General features: G+C 48.6%; 1 protein-coding gene across 1 annotated transcript in view; it reads right to left on the bottom strand.

Moving 5' to 3' along the window:
* SCUBE3 (signal peptide, CUB domain and EGF like domain containing 3) overlaps window positions 1-14,264 on the bottom strand; it is a 46,357-nt gene extending 32,093 nt beyond the window's left edge. The window contains exon 1 of the mRNA XM_036767933.1: window positions 14,180-14,264. Coding sequence (XP_036623828.1) covers window positions 14,180-14,264 — 85 coding nt within the window. The remainder of the gene's footprint in view (window positions 1-14,179) is intronic.
* Between the last annotated feature and the right edge of the window lie 7,706 nt (window positions 14,265-21,970).

The raw sequence follows: 21,970 nt of genomic DNA, 5'->3' as shown, positions 1-21,970 counted from the left end.
TATCTATCCATCTCATTCTCTGCCGTCCCCTTTTCCTTCTGCCTTCAATCTTTCCCAACATCAAGGTCTTTTCCAATGAGTCCTGTCTTCTCATTATGTGGCCAAAGTATTTAAACTGAGCTTCAGTATTTGACCTTCTGGTGAATAGCCTGAATCAACTTCTTGAAGTATTGATCGATTTGACCTCCTTACTGTCCGTGGGACTCTCAACAGTCTTCTCCAGGACCACAGCTATGCTTCTTAGAACCCAGCAATTCTTCTGAATGTCTGACAAATTCCCCTTGCGGTACTTGAAGCCCTTTACCTCTTACTTGGCCCAACTATAGCAGCACAGCTTGTCAACTGTACCACAGTGGGGGAGAAGACAGCACAGGGGAGAAGTTAAGAAAAATTACTGGAATCTCAGTGCTAGGATGGGCAAGGCATTGGGTTTTTGTTGTTCTGTTGTTTCAGTTGTGTCTGACGCTTCGTGACCCCATTTGGGGTTTTCTTGGCAAAGATACTGGAGCAGTTTGCCGTTTTCTTCTCCAGCTCATTTTACAATTGAGGAAACGGAAGCAAACAGGGTGAAGTGACTTGCCCAGGGTCACACAGCTAGTAAGTGTCTGAGGCTGGATTTGAGCTCACTGCCATCTAGCTGCCCAGAGGCGTTTGGACTCTCACATATTTTCCCCTGATACTGCCACGATCAGCACAGCTTTTGCTTCCAGTCAGTAACTCTGACTCGAGTGAGGAGCCCTCTCTCTCCCAACACAACATAGCACTCCTACACTGTGAGGAGATGAATAATCTTCTGCTTTATCCTTCCCAAGGCTTGTCCTAGGCATAAATGGAACAGACAACTGCCTATTCAGTGTGATTCAAAGGATGTCACACCGCACCAACCTGCCAAAAATATCTAATCTGGCAGTGCTTTCCTCTCCCATCTTGCTTGAAATCCGTTGTTGCTGTTCAGTCATTTCCAAGTTTTCATGACCCCATTTGGGGTTTCCTTGGCAAAGACACTGGAGCGGTTTGCTATTTCCTTCTCCAGCTCATGTGACATATAAGGAAACTGAGGCAAACAGGGTCAAGTGACTTGCCCAGGGTCACACGGCCAGTGCGTATCTGAGGCTGGATTTGAACTCAGGTCCTTCTGACTCCAGGTCTGGCACTCTATCCACTGCACCAGCTAGCTGACTGGAACTTAGGGAATGTAAAAAGGAGTAATATGTAGTAAAAGTCTAGAAAGGTAAGTTGGAAACAGGTGGTGAGGGACTTTAAATACCGTGCATTTGACTCTTGTGGCAATAAGGAGTCCCTGGAGCTTAGTGAGCATGGCAGTGACCTCACTGGACCGCCCCAGCCTACGGCCAGCTTGTACTGGTTTCTGAGAGCCTACGCTAAAATTTCAGTGTATCTCCACCCCAGAGATCAGGACCTGATTTATCATTTCATCGATCGTCTAGACGTAAGAAAGTGTGGAGAAAGTATTCTTAAATGTGAACTGTACCCACTTACCAGTATTTTCCTTCTCTGACTTCCTACATAGCTTTCTTTGCTGTGCTCACTGTGCCAACCACCACATGCTGTCACGAATTGTTCTCATCAGCAGCTAGGTGGTGCAATGGATAGAGTGCCAGGCCTGGAGTTAGGAGCACTCATCTTCCTGAGTTCAAATCTGGCCTCAGACACTTATTAGCTGTGTGACCTTGGGCAAGTCACTTAACTTTGCCTCAGTTTCCTCATCTGTGAAATGAACTGGAGAAGGACATGACAAACCACTCCAGCATCATTGCCAAGAAAATCCCAAAGGGGGTCACAAAGGGACGAACACAACTGAACCCAACTGACTTGGTTCTCACTGTCTGTAAAAAACAATCATAACTTCCAAGTATTTTAGAGCTAAAAGGAATCTTCATTGGTAGTGATCTTTAGTCCAGCACTTTTCTTTGCAGATGTGAAAACTGAGGGGGTCAGAACAAGTTGGGCAAGGTCACAAGGCCAGCGAGTGGCAGGCCTGCTACCAGAACCCAGGTCTTCTGACCTCAAACCCAGCGCTCTTTCCTTTCACTACAAGATGCTGCCTCCATTCCTCTATCCCCAACCACATTCCAGGAGTCTGGAGGGTAGATCCAGCACCTTACACTCCTCCTTGACCCTCCTTTGTATCCAGCAGGGCTAGCACACAAGTGGTAGCAGGCCTTATTAAATGGAGAAAAGGAGTTAAGTGAGGGGAGCGCGGGAGGATGGATGCTATACAGCATTCACATGCCTGTGTTTGCTGACTGGGCTTCTATTTTATCCGAGGAGCCGGTGCCTTCTTACTGATGTTCTGGAATTGCTGGTCTTACTTGTTTGTTTATTTTTTTCCAGTTATGATTTGGGGAATTCTAATGATGCCCAAAGCACGTTCCTGGATCCAGCTCCAATTGACAGAACATAGGGCAGCTAGTCCACCAGCTGGGCCTTGTGAGAACTCTTCTTCTGCATTCTTTACTGCCCACCCTAATAGACTCCACCTTTATGATGAGAATTTGGGGATGAGGAAGGATCCTCTGCCAAAAAAATATCTCTACCACCAGGAGGCCACATGCCTGAACTCCCATCCTGGGACCAGTCATTTGAGTTTAAGGCGTTGTTAACACCAGGAGTAAGTTCAAGTGCAGATGCCTCTGAGAGGGTTCGCACATTTTTAAGCCTTTCTCATTCACTATCACCATAGTGTGAATTAGTTTATCAATCAGTATTCATTTATTAAGAACCTGCTATGCTTTAGGTATGAGGTGGAGCAGTAGATAAGAGGCCTGACCCTGGAGGCAGGAAGATTGATCTTTCTGAGTTCAAATCTGGCCTCAGACTCTGACTAGCTGTGTGACCCTGGGCAAGTCACTTAACCCTGTTTACCTCAGTTACTCAGCTGTCAAATGGGCTGGAGAGGGAAATGAGAAACCACCCAGCATCACAGCCAAGAAAATCTCCAATGGGGTCATGAAGAGCGATGTGACCGAAGCTGAACAACACAACAACGCTTTAGGTGTTGTGCTAGGAACTATGGGTAAAGATTCGAGAGCTAATTCTTAACTCAAGGAGTTCACTTCCTCCTAGAGGCATAGAACCCACTCACAGATATGTAAATACAGAATAAATATAAAGTAATATGGGGACAGAGGGTGAAAACTTGGAGAATCAGGAAAGGCCTCTTAAAAGAACTGACATTTTGATGAGTACTTTAATTAATTAAGGAGTTTTCCAAGGAGGTAGTGGGGCACAGAGCAGTTAAGTCTTGTTGACATACAGGCATAAGGTGCTAGGTGCTAGACTGGCCCTACAGCGTGAGGGTACTGAAAGCCTGGAGCAGGGATAGGGTGAGTAATACAAGATGGCAGAAAGGAGAGGTGGGAGAGCACCAAAATCCTTCATCCACCTTACAGTTTTGCCCGCTTAGCAAATGTGTCCTCCATGTTAGAGGATTCATCCGGGTCAAGGGCTAAAGGGAGGAATATAGGCTGCAGGTAAGGCGGACACCCCTAGGTGGAGCCCACCCCCACATCTTCCGAGGCTGGGCCAGGCACCGGTTGGAAAGTTAGGGGACCTGGATGTTCTTGAGGTAATGACTGAGTGGGTCAGAACAGTAGCCTAGCGAGCATAAGAATCCTCTGCTCCAGACAGGCCAGCCTACTCACCTCAATCGGTCAACAATCGATTATTAAGTGCCTATCTGTCTATACCAGTCATGTCCTACACATCCCACTGTGGTTACTCCTTTCATTGGCAATCTCTTTCCCCTCTCCTCCCACCATTCTACAGCCTCTTCATCCTTCAATAACAATTAATATTTACATTGGCAAAGCAAGGTTTACAAAGCACTTTACAACAATTCTGTGAAGCAGAAAAATGCAATGTTGGGGCAGCCAGGTAGTGCAGTGGATAGCGCATCAGGAGGTCCTGAGTTAAAATCCAGCCTCAGACACTTACTGGCTGTGTGACCCTGGACAAGTCACTTCACCCTGTTTGCCTCAGTTTCCTCATCTGCAAAATGAGCTGGAGAAGGAAATGGCAAACCAGTCCAGTATCTTTGCCAAGAAAACCCTGAGTGGGGTTAGGAAGAGTCAGATAGGACTGAAAACGACTGAAGGACAGAAAATGCAATGTTACCCTTATTTGCAAACTGAGTTTTAGAGACCTCCTTGGGGTCACCTAAATGTCACAGCCAGGATTCAAGCCCTTCAAAGCCAGGCTGCCTAACTCTCACATATACCACGCTGTCTCTCCAGACTTGACTCCAGTCTTCTCCCTTCCATGAAGCCTCCCCAAAACACTGTGGCTGTTATTGGCTTCCCCCTTCTCAGAACTCCTGTGTGTGAGTAGAACTAAAAGAGAAACCCTAGACTGAAGGAGTTATAAGGGACCTGAGGTCCCAACATAAGCATTCCCTTCACGGTGCCCATGACGGGTGAGTATCCAGGCCCTGCCTGAACCCCTCTAGTGAGCGTGGGACCTCATAAAGGAGCCAATTACCTTTTCCTCAGTCAGAATTATGCTCGTTCCCCATGTGGTTTCCCCACAGGAAAATAACATCAAAGCAAAAAACCAAAAGCCTGGTCAGACCATGTGTGGACTGTTGTGTTCAGTTCTAGGTGTCATGTTTTAGGAAGGCCATTCATAAACTGAGGAGTTTCCAAAGGAGGGCAACCAGGATTGTGAAGGGTCTTGAGTTCCTGCTGGATGAGGAATGGCTGAAGGAATTAGAGATGTTTAGCCTGAATAAGGAAGGTGAGCAGTCTTTGGCGTGAGAGTACAGACTCTGGAGTCAGAGATTGGTGGTCCAAATCCTACCCCTGATGCTTACCACTTGTGTGACCTTGGACAAGTCACTGAAACTCCCCATGCCTCAGCTTCCCCATCTGTAAAAAGAGGGGGTTGGACTAGACGGCCTCTGAAGTCTAGCTAAAAAGCTCTAGATCCATGACCCTATGATAAATAAGTACCTGAAGGGCTATCATAGAAAGAGGCGCTAGTCTTGTCCTACTTGCACTAAGAGGCAGAATTGGGAGCAACGGACAAGGGGTCAAGAGGCAAAATGCTCTTCGATCTAGGGAAGAGTCCTGGAAAGCAGAGAGACCCCACAGTGAGACAGGCTACCTCAGACGATGATGGGTTTCCCTCACTGGACAGCTTAAGGCAAAGGCTAGATGACGCCTTGCTGGGTATTTCAGAGGCCATCCAACTAGATGGCTGCTGAATTCCCTTCCAAATCCAAGATTCTGTGATTCTACAATTCATTCAAACTCGGTATAAGCTGAGACCTATCATCGACTCAAGCCCTTTTCAGGACATTAAAAGGTCTTTGAAAGTGCAGATGCTCTTGTATTCACATACATCTGTCCTGACCCTACATCCAAAAACCTACCCAGGAAAATGGGGCAGTGGGAGTAACCTAATCTAGTACGTGGTTGAGAAGAACTGATCCCAAACCATTATCCTCAGGCCATATTCCCAGGATATCTCTGGGTTTAGTGAGCTAGCTCCATGCGGTTTTAGGCTGCTCCTTGAGGGACTGCCCCAGGTATAGGGCAGGAGCAGGGGTGGAGAGTAGAGAAAGACCAGGGTAGAAGAAAATGAGAATTTCAGAGATGGAAGCGCCATTGCTAGGGTTTTACCCTCGTGATTATCCCCATCACTATGCCTCCTTTCCTTCCACATTTGACAATGTTGATAGACCTTGATAGCATTACAAAAATAATCATCTATCTATAGCACTGGATAGGCTTCAACCACACTGGATAAAAAGGAAAACAGAAAGTATACTTGTCCTTGGCCATCTGACCTTAGGGCAGTCATTGTCCCCACCCTGGGTCTCACTTTCCTCATCAGGAAAATATGACAGGAGTTTTCGTACCACTTACCTCAACTGTTGTGGGACATTGTTTTGTAAACCTCAAAACTCGGTAGAAAGATGCCGTCATTACTACTACAAGGCTATGTGACAGGCGAGGGAAGCATCAGTGACGGCTTCACCAGTGATTATAGCCCTTATCTGGAGAGGTTTACATGGTCCTAGGAACTGATTCTCATTGTGCTCAATTGAAATGAAATGCACTGCGATATGCCGAAAGTGTAATGTTCAATGGAACCCAAGCAGCGGGCATCGAAAGTGATGAATATCAGGGTATTCGCCGTGTGTGTATGGGGGGGGCAACAGGGAGGAGGAGAGATGGCTGGCCCGGAGGGGTGGGTTGGAGTAAAGGAGAAGCAGGGAGCTGGCAATGCGCGTGGGACTGGGGTGACTAGAAGGCCGGGCATTGTGGCTATGGGCAGGTGCCTTCCTCTCTTGGCTTCCCTCTGCTGGGGCCAGGCAGCTGGTTAGAAACAAAAACAAACACCAGAGATGCAGGTTCCTGCTGTTAACAGCTTCAAACCACTGGAGGAAAACTCCAAATAAATATAATTAGAAACTTGTAAAAACGTCCTCTTTGTAAACCTGTTCCCTAGGGACCCTTGGACTCCCCCCTCCCCAAACCCAATACGCATCAATGGCCAGCCCGCCCCCATCCCAGGACCCTGCTGTCGGGTTTCCCCAGTCAGGCTCTTCTTTTACGTGGCTTGCCCACTAAGCCAGCTCCCCCTCTCTAGTCCCTTCCTCAGCTTGTTTCCATAGGCCACTAGAGACCAAAGTGCTCTCAGGTCTGGGTACCCTGAAGGCCAGCTCTTATGGCTAAAGCCCTCAAACTCATGTCTCTATGGCCCTGACTATAGCCACATGGAAGACTCCAGGTTGGAAGTAAAGGCACCAGGGCCTAATTCTGTGATCCTTAACCTCGTGGCAGTTTGTAGAGTGAGTCAGTTTAATTCAGTACAGATGTATTAAGTGTATAGTGACGATATGTTAGGGGAGGGGTCGGGGTCGGGAGAGCTTCCTCTCACGAAGCTTACAGTAGGAGATAATGGGCCTATAGTGATAACTATGATACACAGTGTTACAGGACAAGTCCGTTAGGAATGTGCAGAACCAAGTGCTCCATGAGGTCCTGGAGGGCGTATGGGGTGGGGGTGGGGGTGAATATTGACAGGAAGGATTGAGGAAAGCTTCCTAGAGGAGGTGACATTTGAGTTGTAGGAACTTGGAAGGAGAAGAGAGGGAAAGAAACCATTTTAGGCAAAAGGGAGAGCATGAAGGAGGGCACAAAAGCAGACAGAAAGAGGGGACAGAAAGTAATGGAGTTTAGCAAGAGTACAGTGTTTAGAAGAGGATAATCTGGAATATCATTAGAAAGCCAGAAGAGTGCCAGGCTGTGAAGGGACGTGAATGCCAAGCAAAAGTCAGCAGCCACACAAAAAGGAAAACAGCAAGGAGTGAAGAAAATGCAAAGGCAAAACTGCCATCACACTGCCTAAAGGTTTGGCCTGGGGCTTCGTATGGGCACAGTGCTTAGGGACCCATCTTCTAACTATTCATGCTGGGGAGCCCAGCTCTGAACCCTGCTCAACTTCCAGGGCCCAAGTATTTCATTTCTACTTTCTAACCTCACAAGAAAGAAAAAGGAAGGAAGGAAGAAAAGAAGGAAGGAAGGAAAGAAGGAAGGAAACAAAGAGACAAGAAAGAAAGAGACTTTTCAATAGGAAGCCATGGGTATTAGGAAATAAGTGTTATTAGGTAGTTGGGAGGAGGGAAGACCCAGAGTGAGGAGGGGGAATATCCAGGTGAGTCAGATTTAAGTAACAAATGTAATCAAATCCAAAGAAAAGTCAGCTAGGATTCCTGATTTCTGGAGAAAGAGGGAGAGAGGAATGGAGGGAAGGAGGAAGAGAGAGAGGGAGAGAAAAAGATGGAGGGAGGGGTGGAAGAAAGAAAAAGGGAGGGAGAAAGGGAGAAAGGCTGTGAGAGAAAGAGAGAGGGAGAGAAAGAAGAAAGGGGAGGGAGAGAGAGAGAGAGAGAAAAAGAGAAAAAGAGAGGAGAGATTATATGTATGGGTGTTTTCGTTTATGTGTGAATGTATATAAGCACACATGCATGTGTTGGGTTGGTTTAGGTGCAGAGGTGGGAAAAGAAACTCAGGGAGCTTTGATAATAAATTCAAACTCCACTAAATATTTCTACTGTCCTTTCACACATCAAGAAAGATTTAGACTAGCTGTGAAAAGAACTTCCAGTTTCCCATAGAAGGCTCCATCTCCATCCTCTGGATTTACCCACACCAAACTTCCTTTAGCAGCAGTCCTGAATGCCATCTGGATAGCCAGGATGAGGGGGAGGGAGGTCAGCTGGGAAAAGGGTTAATCTGGTGAAGGAGGGTCAAATAGAGGAAGGGAAAGTTTGGCTGGTGCCCACTGTTTCCCAGATGAATCCCTCTCTATGGGTTGTCTCCCCCCATTAGAGCTCCTTGAGAGTAGGAACTGTCTCGTCAGGGCTTAGCACAGTGTTTGGCACGTAGTAAGCACATAATAAATGCTTTGTTGTCTGTTCATGATGTCCATCCATCCCCTTCTCCTTCCTCCCCACATTCCTACAGTGTGTTGGCCTGAGGTTTCTGATGCTCCGTTTCTTCTCCAGTTCTAGGAGGTTATTAGTTGTTTTTTTCTTCTCTCTGATTCCAAAGCCTCAGAATTCTTGATGAGAGAATTCTTGAGAGGAATTGTGGTAGAGTGGGAAGAAAGACAGATCAAGAGAGTTGGGCTTAGGATCCTGGCTCCACTACTTACTGGCTGTATGACCTTAGGCAACTTCTTTCTAGGCCTCAGTTTCCACCTCTGTAAAATGGATGCGGTGATGCGCTACTCACCTTCCGGGTTGTGGGGAAAGTTCTTAGAAAATTTTAAAGCACCACAGAAATTTGAGCCATTATTATCACTATCATCTTTGTTGTTACTATGACAGAAGCAGTTTTAGGTCTCCTGGGGGCTCTCAATTTTTAAGAAGATATTTCTTATAAGTTCTGTTTTGGAGGTACTAAGGGAGGGAGGAAAGAGGGACACAGAAAAAAAGAAACATATCCCAATAGCCCATGTGTGGGGGTGAGGAGCAGGCAGGAGGTTATCCAACACTATTCTCAAAAGGGCTTCAAACGTCCTCCCCTGTTCGTTTTCAGTCCATGGCACTGAAGCTAACCATTCTACTTCCTTGCTTTTTCAGATGAAACAAAACCCATACTGCTGTACTTCCTTTTTCTTCTCACCCCCTAACACTTTGAACACACATGCACACGCACGTTTACACACACACCCTGACGAGCACACACACCTCAAATTCCCAACCTCACAAACACAGCCCTCTCTTTTTACAACAGGTCCCAGCTGTGCTCACTCACAACCAAAACCAGTTCTCATGCACTCAGATCCCCAAATGCCTCGAAAACAGCCCCCGTTTGGGGCTTGCTGATAACTTGCCTTTACCTTTAGAGTATTCCGACTCAGAGGCCTCTGCTGAGTGCTGAGAAAACTCAGGCCTCTGGCTTCTCTCTTCTTTTACTCAACTATGCAGGTGGGGAGGGGGCCAGGAGAGAACCTTCCTAGACCATCCTAGCTTTACCTCACCCCCCCCCCCCATTCCCCAGGGATTATCACCGGGAGGGCAGAGGCTCAAGGGAACAGCTCAAGAATTTCCAAGAAGCTCTCCTTCAAACCCTTGTGGAGAGGTGTCTTTTTAAAAATATTCTCTTTCCTGCCTCAAATTCCTTCCCAGCCCTTAAACACATGAGAGCTCACAAGAAAGCATCCCTATTCGTGTTGAGAGCTCCTGAGCAGCCATAAGCCTGGTGATATCCCTAGGAGGCCCAGACTTGGGAGCTGCCTGTGTGAGGATCAAGAAATCATAGGGGCTGGAGTCAGAAAAGGAAATGGCTCCCCTGGTCCAACTAGATGGGGAGTGGGGGAGGGGAGGAGAAAAATGGACCATCGACAAACTCCAAGCCACCACTGGATGTGGGGAAGAGGGGTCATTTGCAGAACACAGAGGCAAAGTGAGAAGGGTCTAACAGAGTGTCTTACACTCAGATGCTTAATGCTGGTTGAACTGAAACTGAATTGAATCTTGATCTTGGAGGCCTAAGCTTTCCATTAGGAGACTGACCCTTCGGATGGCACTCAGGGAAATAAACAGATTTGGGTAAGTTCAGAATCTAGAGGTGGGGACCCCAGCAACCTCCATGCCCACAGACTGGGCCCCAGGAATATTTCACTGTGGGTGCTTCCCTCCTTCTATCCCGGCCCCACTGGGGCATAAACACTTAGAAACCAGCTGTCCCTGGGGCCACCCTTACTTGCTGACATAGCCATGGTTCTCATTTCATATTTCAGAGGGAGGGGCGGGAGGAACAGTCCCCTCACTGTAAGGCCCAGCCACAGGAGCCGAGGGAAGCAGGGAGGAGAGGAAGCAGCCACATTAAAGAGGGAGAGAGGGGTGGGGGAGAGAAAGAGACACACACACATACACCCAGACAGAGACTGGAGAGACACACACAGAGACACACCGAGACAGAGAGACGCTGTTGGAACGCTTCTTCGAAGAGTGGCCTCTTTCGAGGTCCCTGAGACTTCTCTCTTTAAAGTGTTAAATACCTGATCGAAAGCCTATCGATAATAAAGAGGACAAACAAGGTAATCACTAATCCTGTGCAAGCCGAGCCGGCATCGTCGGGGGAGGAGCTTTCTCAGGAGGCCAGGAGCCCTTTTCATTCAGCTGTAACCTGAGCCCTGCAGAAGGATTATGTCTTTTTAACTGCCCCCCCCCCCCCAGCAAATTAATGCTTTTAAGTTAACAATTATCTCAGTTAGCCAGTCAGCCTACTTAAAATACATACACATACACTTGAAAACACTCAAAACCACATACTCAACACGCACTCACATTTGCACTCGTATGCATCCATTATGTGGGCATTCACTTGTTCACATACATTCACATGCCTTGCATATATTTGCACTCACACTTCGTGTACCCATATTCACTTGAATACACCAAAACACACCGTTGACCAACAGCAGTCATGGAATGACAGGGCTGGAAGGGGCTTTATAGATCATGTGGTCTATCTCTGCCCCCTGCACTCTACCCGCCCCCCCCCCACCATGGCCCCCATTTTGGAGATGAGAGAACTAAGGTCCAAAGAACAGGAGTGACTCTAATTAAGAGCACAGTCACAACTAGAACCCAAGTCTTTAGACTCTTAGTCTGATGCTCTTTCATTAAAAAAAAAAAAACAACAACTTTATGCATCTAAATACTCATAAAACACATTCACGCAAATTCATACTGAGCTGGGAAGACCAGCCTTGGCAAAACTGTAAAGCAGGCAAAATTGATCTCATGCTCCACCAGCCTCCCTTTTCAGCTCTACCAACCTTCTGATCCCCTTCTCCCCCTTTACAGCACCGCCCCCCCCCACCCCGCTTCTGCCCCTAGGCTTCCCAGTGTTCTCAGCAGCAGAGCTGAAAGGAGGAAAGGGAATGACAAACTAATTTAGACTAAAGTGTTAGTGACTTAATATACTACTCCTCCTGGAGGGCATTTGCATCCTAAAAGAGGATCAAGAATAGGACAAAGCTTAACCCAAAGGGATAAGCCACTAATAATAGAATTTCAGGATCTTCTCAATGCCCCCCTCCCATCATACTACACAGATTGGTTCTGCTTACATTCCTCCAGCCTGTTGGTTTTATCAGCTCTGTTCTGCAAGAATCTGCCCTGCAGAGATAAAGCCCAGAGGACCACCCCCCAACACCTGCACCCCCAAGCTCAGACAACTTGCTATTAAATACATCTGTGCAAGCTGAGCTCAGTTCTGAGAGCTTCCTATCCAAGGTAGTAGAAACTGAGGGGCTGTCAAAGGCAGCTGAGGGACTGCTCACTGATGCCGACCCCATTTCCACTCCCACTTCACTAGAACTCTCAGCTGCTGAGTGCTAGACTCAAAGATCAGGGACAAAGTAGAAGCTACAGGAATCCCAAACCATCTCAGGAAAAGTGTCAGCTCCTGGGCATTGTGAGAGATAACTCAGCCAGAGTCCTGGAAATGGAAACTACCTTGGAAACTGTATCTCTTTGAGGACAAAATAATATTCTATACATTTTTGGATCCTCCAGAACACCTAGTAGATAGAGTAACTCCCCAGTACATCATCGGTGCTTAGTTAAGATTTGCTGAATGAATGAATGAAATCTTTTAAGTGGCATGGGGGTGGGGTGGGGTGAGGGATTGAATCCTTCCAACCCTGGAGATCTGGGGAAACTCCCAGGGCCCTTGGTGACACCTGCCCCATCCAGTGGTTTCCATCTGGACCATCTGTCAATGTAAACCCTGAGGATATGCTGCACCCCACTCAGCCCCCCCAGGCATTGGTCCACATCAGACACTGGCTCCAACTTGAAAGAGGCCCTTATCTTGTCTCTAGGTTATTGCATGAAATCTGTTCCTTCCTTCAGACTAAACTCCCTTGCTAATTCCATGTTATGAGTAAGTCAGCACGCACTACAAAAGCCAGCTTTGTTTATGAAAACGCAAGCAAATCCATAGTGGGGAGAGGGGTTGCTTCCAAGCTGGGAGACGGCCATGGTGGTGGCTGCCAAGGAGCAAGAATTGGGGATCGAGGATTCGAGAGAAGGTGGTTGGGAATCAGGATGGGGTGTGAGTGGTGGCGGTGGGAGGGGAGTACTGGTAATTTGACAGCTGCAGAGCTTCAGGGAGGGGGCTGCTCTTTCGTGAAAGGCTGGGGGAGGGGGGGGAAGAGGGGAGCTGAATGTTCCAACCTTTTCTGTTCAGTTTGGTGGGAGTTGGTCCTTTTCAATAATGTACTCTACCTCGTACTTAAGAGACTCTTTCCCCTCACCTTAATTTCCCCCTCCCCCATTCATATTCATAACACACATCAGATTCAGGTTAAAACTGAAGTTACTCAGGGCTCCGAGACACACAGCAGACACTCCCAGACACACAGGCTTCCCTAACTTTCAAGTTCAACTTTCCCCTTTCACCTTTTCTGGGCTGCTCCAGCCAGGCCCCAGAATAGCAAGGTAGAGTTACCACTCCAGTTCAAACCTTTGCCTGGAGGTGTTTTCTTTTTCTCCAACTTCAACCCCCTACCCCACCCCCGTCGCACCCAGGAGGACATGGAGATGGGGGAGGGGAGGGATGTCTTGGGAAGCACTGTCCTCAGGCCAGAGCGGCTGCTCTACGGATGGAGCTGCTCAGCCTTGAGAGCTGAGAAGGGATAAGCAAAGGGGCTCTGGGTTTGGGGGCTGGAGGCCTTTCTTGCCCCTCTGTCTCTAATTCCTAGAGGGATCTGTCAGAGCTCCCAAGACTGGAATTTTACTTTGTTATTTTAATGAAATTCTGACCTGGATTTAAATGGAATTGGAAACCCGAGGCCTTAATAAATAAATATTATGATAAGAAATGAAAGCCATACAGGACGAAAGAGATTTCCCCTCGAAAGAGACAGAAACTCAACATTCTTCTTAGAGCCGGCATCACAAAGATTCTTCTTCTCCCTTTCAGCCCCCTTTCTTGGGTTGAGGGACTGCCTGATTTTTCCATAAAGTCTCCTATTGTTCTTTAAACACTTTTCAGCTGATAAGACAGCAGCCTTGAAATGCTGTCTAACTGCCCATGCATGGGGAAAATATGGCTGGAAAGTTTGATTTCTCTTACACTGTCTGGACCACAGTTTAAGTTTTTGAGGGTGTTTAGGGAAACAGGCAACAACTCTCTCTCTCTCTTTCTCTCTCTCTCTCTCTCTCTCTCTCTCTCTCTCTCTCTCTCCTCTACTTCTCCCTCTCTCAGATTCTTGGAGGGCCCTGCAGCCCATAAAATAGGAGAATGGACCTAGAGAAAAGCCTCAGTGGTCCTCTTCCAGTTCCAAAAATCTAAGATTCAGTGTTGGTCCCTCTCCTTTCCAAACCCTACTGTGCCTACTTCCTACGTTGCAGTTTTCACCCTTTGGGGATAGTACCACATTAGTGCACGTGTAGGCTCCCCGACCCAGACTAGCTATTAGAGTAAACTGAGGTCTCCAGTCTGACAGCGGCAGCACGTACACAACACACCTGCCCAGCACATCCGACAGTGCTCTTCACTAGCCTCTTGCTCCTCCCCACAAACCCCATCTTCCAGCCCCCGGGAAAGTTTCAGTCTCCCGACCAGCGACTCTCGGAGCCCTGGCCCAGATGATGGGGGAAGTGGGGCCAGACAGAGCGTCTTCTTACCTTGGCTGGCTTTACTTTGCTGAGAGACGCGAGCGTGGACGAGGACGAGGAGCAGGCAGAGTCCAGGGGCGCTCCCCAACCCCATGGCCCGAGCCTGGCGGAGGGGAGGGAAGGGGGAGAGCAGGCAGGGTCTCCGAGCCCTCTGGGAGGACGGAAACCAGCCTGGCTCCCGCACACTGCTATGGGCCGGCAGGGGAGGGCGAGGGGGAGGGGAGGGAAGGGGAAGGGAGGGCGGGGGGCGAAGCTCCGGCCCGGAGCAGGGGCGCGAGCGTGTGAGTGTTTGTGTGTGCGCGAGCGCGCGTGTGAGTGTGTATCCGAGCGTGGCTGTGTGTGGCTATGGGCTCGCGAGGATGCGGGCGGCAGCGGCTGCTCCGCTGGAAGCTCCTGATGCTGCTGGGACTCCCGCGAGGAGGCTGGAGGAGGAGAGGCAGCGAGCAGGCGAGGGGCACCCGGGGCTGCCAACGGAAGGGGAGCTGCAGCAGCCCGCCCTCGCTGGGGCTGGGGCTGGGGCTGGCGCTGGAGCTCGGGCTGGGCTGGGGCTGGAGCTGGAGCTGGGGCTGGAGCTCGGGCTGGGCTGGGGCTGGGATTGGAGCTAGGGCTGGGGCTGGGGCTGGGGCTGGAGCTGGAGCTAGGGCTGGGGCTGGAGCTGAAGCTGGGGCTGGAGCTGAAGCTGGGCTGGCGCTGGAGCTCGGGCTGGGCTGGAGCTGGAGCTCGGGCTGGGCTGGAGCTGGGGCTGGAGCTGGAGCTGGGGCTGGGGCTGGAGCTCGGGCTGGGGCTGGGGCTGGAGCTCGGGCTGGGCTGGAGCTGGAGCTGGGCTGGCGCTGGAGCTGGAGCTGGGCTGGCGCTGGAGCTCGGGCTGGGCTGGAGCTGGAGCTCGGGCTGGGGCTGGGCTGGAGCTGGAGCTCGGGCTGGGCTGGGGCTGGGGCTGGGCTGGAGCTCGGGCTGGGGCTGGAGCTGGGCTGGAGCTCGGGCTGGGGCTGGGGCTGGAGCTGGGCTGGACCTCGGGCTGGGGCTGGGGCTCCTGGCGGCGGCGGCGGCGGCGGCGGCTCCTTTTATAATCCCACCCAATTCCCAGTTTCGCCCAGAGAGCAGCAGCCCCGAGTGCAGAGCCCGAGTGAGGACCTGAGAAAGGGGAGGGGAAAGGCGCAGACGAGAAACACGCCCTTGTGCCTCTTTCTTCGCCGCCCGCTCCTTCTCCGCGCCGCTGGGAGCCTCTCCGGGCGCCTTTGCCCCTGCCTTTCTTTGCTTCCCCCTCCGCTCCCACTCTTTCCTCTTCTCCTCCTCTTCCTCCTTTCTTCTCTTTCTGTCTCCTCTCCCCCCCCCTCCCCCTCCTTTTTCTTTCAGATGGGGCCTTGGCTCGGTAGTCGCTCCCCTGCCCGGGCTCCCTCGGCCCCCTCCCCAGCCTGCTCGGCCGCTGCCTGCAGGAATTTACAATCCGCCGCTGGGGGAGCGGGCCCGGTCTCCATGGAGACGGCTTCCCCGGGAGCAGGGAGGTCAGGCGAGAGACCATGGCCGATCAATGGAGAAACGCAGACTCCGCTCAGCTCCAGACCAAACAGTGCCGGGCTCTGGCTCCCCTCCGAAGAGGGGGCTCGCGGTCCGTGAAGCCAAAGCGGAGGCTTACGTACTTCTGGGAGACCTTCGCAGGGAGAGACGTTTGCACCCACACGTACAGGTCGCTGTGCCCGTGCATGCGTACACAAAGACACAAAAAGATAGGCGTTCGTGTTTGCGGGTGCAGGTACACAGGCAGTGCACGTGTGTGCACATGCACACATATCCGTGGACACACGCGTACCTGAAGAATAGCAGCCGCAGTGACAAGAATAACTCACATTCATATGGTGCACTAAGGTGTACAAACACACCGAGGCAGCACCCAGGTGTTCCTGAATGCCTGAAACTTTGTTCTCCAGCAATGCTCCCTGTGACTCTCAGGGCTTGGGTCCATCCTTTCCAGCGCCTAGTTTGGGTTGGGTCCGCTTAGAAACTGAGTCACTGATGCAGGATAGGAAAAAACCTTCCACACTTTTAAAAGTCACCAGCTCTCCCTAATAGTTTTTAAAGCCTATGGCCATAGCCACACTTACCCAACTCTCTGCATAGACTTACATATAAACACTGCAAATAGATATATAAATGTTATGTTGTGGTTAGTGTTATGCACAGACCCGTGAACTCACACTCATGCAAGTGCACTACCGGGGCGCACACAAACATTTGCACGTGACCTCCTGCAGACTTCTTCCTGAAACGGACTTCACTGCCCAGTTCTAGCCAGAAAGAACTTCATGTGCTCTTCACCTTCTCTTCTTTTAGCTGTTGGAGGTTTGGGAGTGGTGGTGGTAGATTTTTAAAAAGAGGACAAAGTTTGTAATAAACAACTGCCTCCATCCATCTTTCTGACCCAATCCATCTCTTCTGCCTTCTCCCCTCTAACTTCAAGAGCAGGGAGGAGGAAAAGACTTAAAAAAAAAAAAAAGCCTGAGGAGAAAGGTTTGGAAAAAAAAAATGACCTCCCAACCCAGGGGCTGAGGAGCCAGTCTTCCTCTGTGGCCAGTTCCAGGCAGAAAAGAGCCTGATTTAGATAGAGTCTCTTTGTATGTGGTAATTTAAAACAGTCCCTAGAGTACCCAATCCCCAGTGTCCAAGGAGGGGAGAAAGTGACTGTTTCTTCCCGGCAGTGTCTAGGCCTCTTACCCTCCTAACCCTGCTTAACTGTATCAGTAGGTTTGGACCTTTGACATGAGCTAGGGACTGAGTGTAATGGGTGGGTTTTCCTAATCAGCCTGCTTCCTTTCATCTGGCCGAGAGTGGGGAGGAGAGAGAAGCCTGCCTTGATTTTAGGGCTTGAGAGACAGCATACTGGACCATGAGACAGAAAACTTAGTGGAAGAGTTGGGACTAGAACCTACGTTACCTTGGGCCAAGTGTGAGCCTCAGTTTCCACCTTTGTAAAATGAGGAGGTTACACTTATGGTCTCCAAAGTCCCTTCCAGCTTGAAGATTCTATAATTCCCTCCCTCTTCCATTCCAGCCACAAACCCCTCCCCCCTCCACAGCTTTGCCTGCCGCCACCAATTATGTTTGTAGGGCTGTGGGACATGAGCAAACTTGCCATCCCTTTCTGCCCCAAATGAGAGAGAGTTGTAAAAAGAAAAAAAACAAAAAACAAAACACAAAGGTTGCCAAACTGCACGCTATCCATGTGGGGGGCGCAGAAAGCCAGACACAGACCTGGCCTGGGCCTCTAGATTTAGGGCAAAGGGGTGGGTGGCATGGAGGCATGAGCTTCCTCTTTAGACATTTGGAGTTGGTTCAGGTGATGCTTTGACAGGAGAGATGCTGGGGACTCTGGGGCATTTCTAAAGCAGACGTTCTGTAGTTCTGGTTGCTGGAGGTGATATGGAAAAGGGGGAGTTGGCTTGGCTCTTTTAGGCAGGGATAGGGCATGGCTGGGTTTACAATAGCCCACGTGTGATTTACTAGCTCTCGTATCTATGGCATTTTCTGGTTTACAAAGAGGTACTTTCCTTACGAAATCTTGTGTGGTTGGTAATGTATTCATTGTGATCCCATTTCATAGATCGGAAAATAGGCTTAGATTTTGGTGAAAGGACTTGCCCACAGTAACTCAGCTAATAAATAATGGAGCTGGAACTCAAATCTGAGTGCTTTTTGGATCTTTCAGGCCAGAACCACAGGATCACAGGATTTCAGAGTTGGGAGACACCCTAGATGGAAGAAAAGAATTCTGTCTACAACATATTTGATGAGTGATCATACAGTCTTTATTTAAACCCCTCCAATGAGTATAAACCTACTGCCCCCTAAGGGGACCTTTCTACCTCTCCATAACTCTCCTTCTTAGGAAGTATTTCTTGACAGCAAAGTCTAAATTTGCCTTTTTGCAACTTCTATTTACCGCTCTTGGTTCTGCTACCCTCTGAGGACAAACAGCACAAATCTCCTTCTCGCAGGTTATAGCCCTTCAAATACTTGAAGACCTGATCCACATCCATAAAAGAGAAAATCTTTTAATAGAGAACTGTGCTAGGTGGCACAGTGAATAGAGTGCTGGGCCTGGAATCCGTAAGACTCATCTCCGTAAGTTCAAATCCTCCCTCAGACATTTAGTAGCTGTGTGGCCTTGGGCAAATTACCCTGTTTGCCTCAGTTTCCTCATCTGTAAGTTTAGCTAGAGAAGGAAATGGCAAACCACTCTAGTGTCTTTGCCAAGAAAACTCCAAATGGGGTTGAAAAGATTCAGACACAACCGAAGAATGACTCAACTCTTTTTTACCTATCCCACGATCCTTCAAGAGACCAGGTCCTTTATCTACTTATTTTCTCTGGGTGCTTTCCAACTCACCAATGTCCTTCCCAAAATGTGTTGCCCTGAACTGAACACAGTCCTTTAGATGTGGTCTGACTGGGGCATCCCATCACCTTCCCCATTGGTAGCAGAGAGTATCTGAGAGCATTGGGCATTGGGACATGTAGGGGAGGGGTGAGGAAGGAAAATAGTAAACTTTACCTACTTTGAAATTTTGCCATCGGTTGGTGAAAGGAGAGCCTAGAAAGAGTTCCTAGACTATGCTCTTGAGTATGTACAAGTGCATTGAGGGAAGTATTATTTTGTTTTTCTATGTCCCCCAGTGCCTTGTATACAGTAGGTGCTTAACAAAGATGCATAGGGTTTCTATGATCATAGAATGTAACAAAATAGCACAGTGTAGCCACACTCTGTAACCATGTGTGTATGGCCACATGCAGAGAGAGACCTCTCTCTAAATCTGTCCTCACTGTCTCGTCCTAAAGAGAAGGCATTTCATCTCTCTTCCAAATTGTCTCTTTTCTCTCCAGCTGCTGGGGGTTTGGAAATAGCGGTGGCAAATTTTATGTAATTGAATTTTAATAAAAACAGCCAGAGAAAATAAAAGAAAACCAAACAAACCTCAAACCCTGAAAGCCATTAAGCAAAACAATGTGTAAAAGTGGTTGTACATGCCACAATACCTTTCTGTTGCTGCTGTTTACAAGGGACTGATCAAAGAAACAAAGAACTCAACCCACATGAACTTTCTTTCACAAGGTAGCACCCATGGGTTATCCATTATATTTAGTGGGAGCTTTGTGGTTGCTGTTGGATGTTCTGTTCCTTTACATAGTGAGTGTACGTGTACATATTTTTGGGTCTGCTTTTCTCTACATCTTTTCACATAAATCTCCCCACATTTCTTTCTTTCCTAATATTCACAATTCCCTATAATACCATTGTGTCCCATCATACTCATTTACCACCATTTATTTAGCCATTCCCAATTCTTGGGCACGTTGCTGGTTTAGTTTTCTTTTATTATGTTACTGCTGCTATGAAACATTTTGTGTAGCTATTTCTCATTGATTTTTACAGGACTGTTGCTGTGTTTACCCCTCCTGCTTCTCCTCTCTCCTTATCTCTGGATCACTGTGATGCACCTCTGTTTGAGAATATGATGAGGATGCGGCCCACTTAGAGAAGATCCTGTGGGGAGTAAATGCCAGATTTGTCCTAGCTGGCACCTCAGGTATTTGAAGGTAGGTGTAGGGGTGTGTGTGTGTGTGTGTGTGTGTGTGTGTGTGTGTGTGTGCGTGCGCGCGTGTGCGCGCGTGCGAGAGTGTGTGTACTCCAGGTCCTACTCTTTTCTCTCTTTCTCTCCCCCGCCCCACCCCAACCCCCAATATTTCAGTAGCAGGCCATTGGCCAAAGTTCAGCAACGATTTCCAGAGGCAGCCAGCTGGGGAAGAGGCAGCTCTATCATTTGGTGCTGAAAACTATCTAAGCCTCACATTCAGATTACAAGTTTTGAAGTTAGTAGGGACCTTAGGGACTATCTAGTTCAACCTCTTTGTTTCATAGGCAAAAGATGAAACCTAGAAAATGGAAACAATTTACCCAAAGTGGATCTGAACCCAGTTCCTGTGAATACAAATCAAATTTACCATTTCGACTGGAGTGAATCCAAATTCATTCACAGTCAATAAGATGAAACCAAATGGTGCTGCCCTATCCTTCCCTAACTCCTCTCTCAGGCTGCATTTTTCTTTTTTTGTTTTTATAGCACCTTTTTCATTTTAAGGCTGTCCTTATTACGTATTTTAACACAGCTTAATTATATAAAAATGTATGGTTGCCAAGTATGATCTGGCCTAGGCCCTATTACTCTCTAGGGATAACTAGAAAGGACTCAGCTAGATGGTCACAGATCTGCAGCCCTACCAGGGCTCCACCCACAATCAGGGACCACCCCCCCCCATCTTTGGCCTCGGTCTTGACCTCTTTTCCTAACTTTGTCTTGAGTCTTACAGAGTAGATTCTTATTCAGGCACAGGTTAACCTAGAGGACCCTGGGACCCCCCTCACTTGAAACTGCTACTTAGAACAAGTCATGTCTCTTTTAGGGGTTCAGCTTACCTAGCTTTAAAACGGGAATGCTGAACTCGGTGGGCTCCAAGGCCTCCTTCAAGTCTAAATCCGATGGATCAGCGATCCTTTGTCCCTCTGTGATAATAATTCCCAACTGTAGTAATGGTAACGGCTAATTTCATAAAATAATATAATAATAATAGAGGCAAGCAGATGGAAAATGGAGTAGAGAGCTGAGCTTGGAGTCGTGAAGACCCGAGTTTGAATCCTGCCCCAGACACTTTCTAGCTATGTGACCATGGCTTAATTTCTCAATGTTATTCTCGCTTTGAGCCAGTTCCTACGAGAGTCTGATTCGAGGAGCATCGTCTGCCGCCTCTTCCTCATCTTCCCCTCCACTGAAAGTTCCTTTGTTCACACCTCTCTTACCGTGAGATAATTTATCTCACTCTCTCTCCCCCTCCCCCCTTCTCCCGGTGATCCCTGTTTCTTACCGCTTAATTTAATTTTTTGAAATCACCCCTTGACCTCCCTAAACCTCTGTTTCTTCATCGCTAATAATGGTACCTACTCTCAGAGTTGTGAGGACCAAACGAGTTCATATAGAGAAGTGTCTGAAAACTTAAAGAACCGTATAAATGCCAGCTGTTAATATTGTTTAATGGTAAGTGCATCATGAGCTCTTTGGAAGGAGTTGCCTTGATGGAGGCTGAACACTGATGCTTCTGGGCTTGAGGATGGTAGAGACTGGCTCCTCCCCCTCGACAGGTTATGTCTGTCACACATTCCAACCAAGTGTGTTCCCCAGATTCCACGCATTCCAGCACTCTGCTCCTGTCTCGTGTGTGTGTGTGTGTGTGTGTGTGTGTGTGTCTGTGTCTGTGTGTGTGTGTGTGTGTGTGTGTGTGTGTCTGTGTCTGTGTGTGTGTGTGTCTGTGTGTTTCTGTGTCTGTGTGTGTGTCTGTGTGTGTCTGTGTCTGTGTGTGTGTGTCTGTGTGTGTGTCTGTGTCTGTGTGTGTGTGTGTGTCTGTGTGTCTGTGTGTGTGTCTGTGTGTGTGTCTGTGTGTCTGTGTGTGTGTCTGTGTGTGTGTCTGTGTGTGTCTGTGTCTGTGTGTGTCTGTGTCTGTGTGTGTGTGTGTGTGTGTGTGTGTGTGTGTACGCTTGAGGCAGAGGCAGAGGCTGAGGAAGAGGCCCGAGAGGCCAAGCGGCCTGGCAGGTAGCAGAGTTCCTGGATCTCTTCCACTTCATAATGGTTCACTTTTTCTGTCAGTCTTTAAAGCTGATGAAGTGCCTTCCTCTCTAAAGCCCTGGGAGGTGGATAGGATTCCTTCATTGCAGGGAAACAGAGGCACAGAAAAGTGAAGTGATTTATCCAGAGCAAA

The sequence above is a fragment of the Trichosurus vulpecula genome, chromosome 7 (assembly GCF_011100635.1).
Source record: "Trichosurus vulpecula isolate mTriVul1 chromosome 7, mTriVul1.pri, whole genome shotgun sequence".
Taxonomy (NCBI): Eukaryota; Metazoa; Chordata; class Mammalia; order Diprotodontia; family Phalangeridae; genus Trichosurus; species Trichosurus vulpecula.
This window is presented reverse-complemented; position numbering and strand designations above follow the sequence as displayed.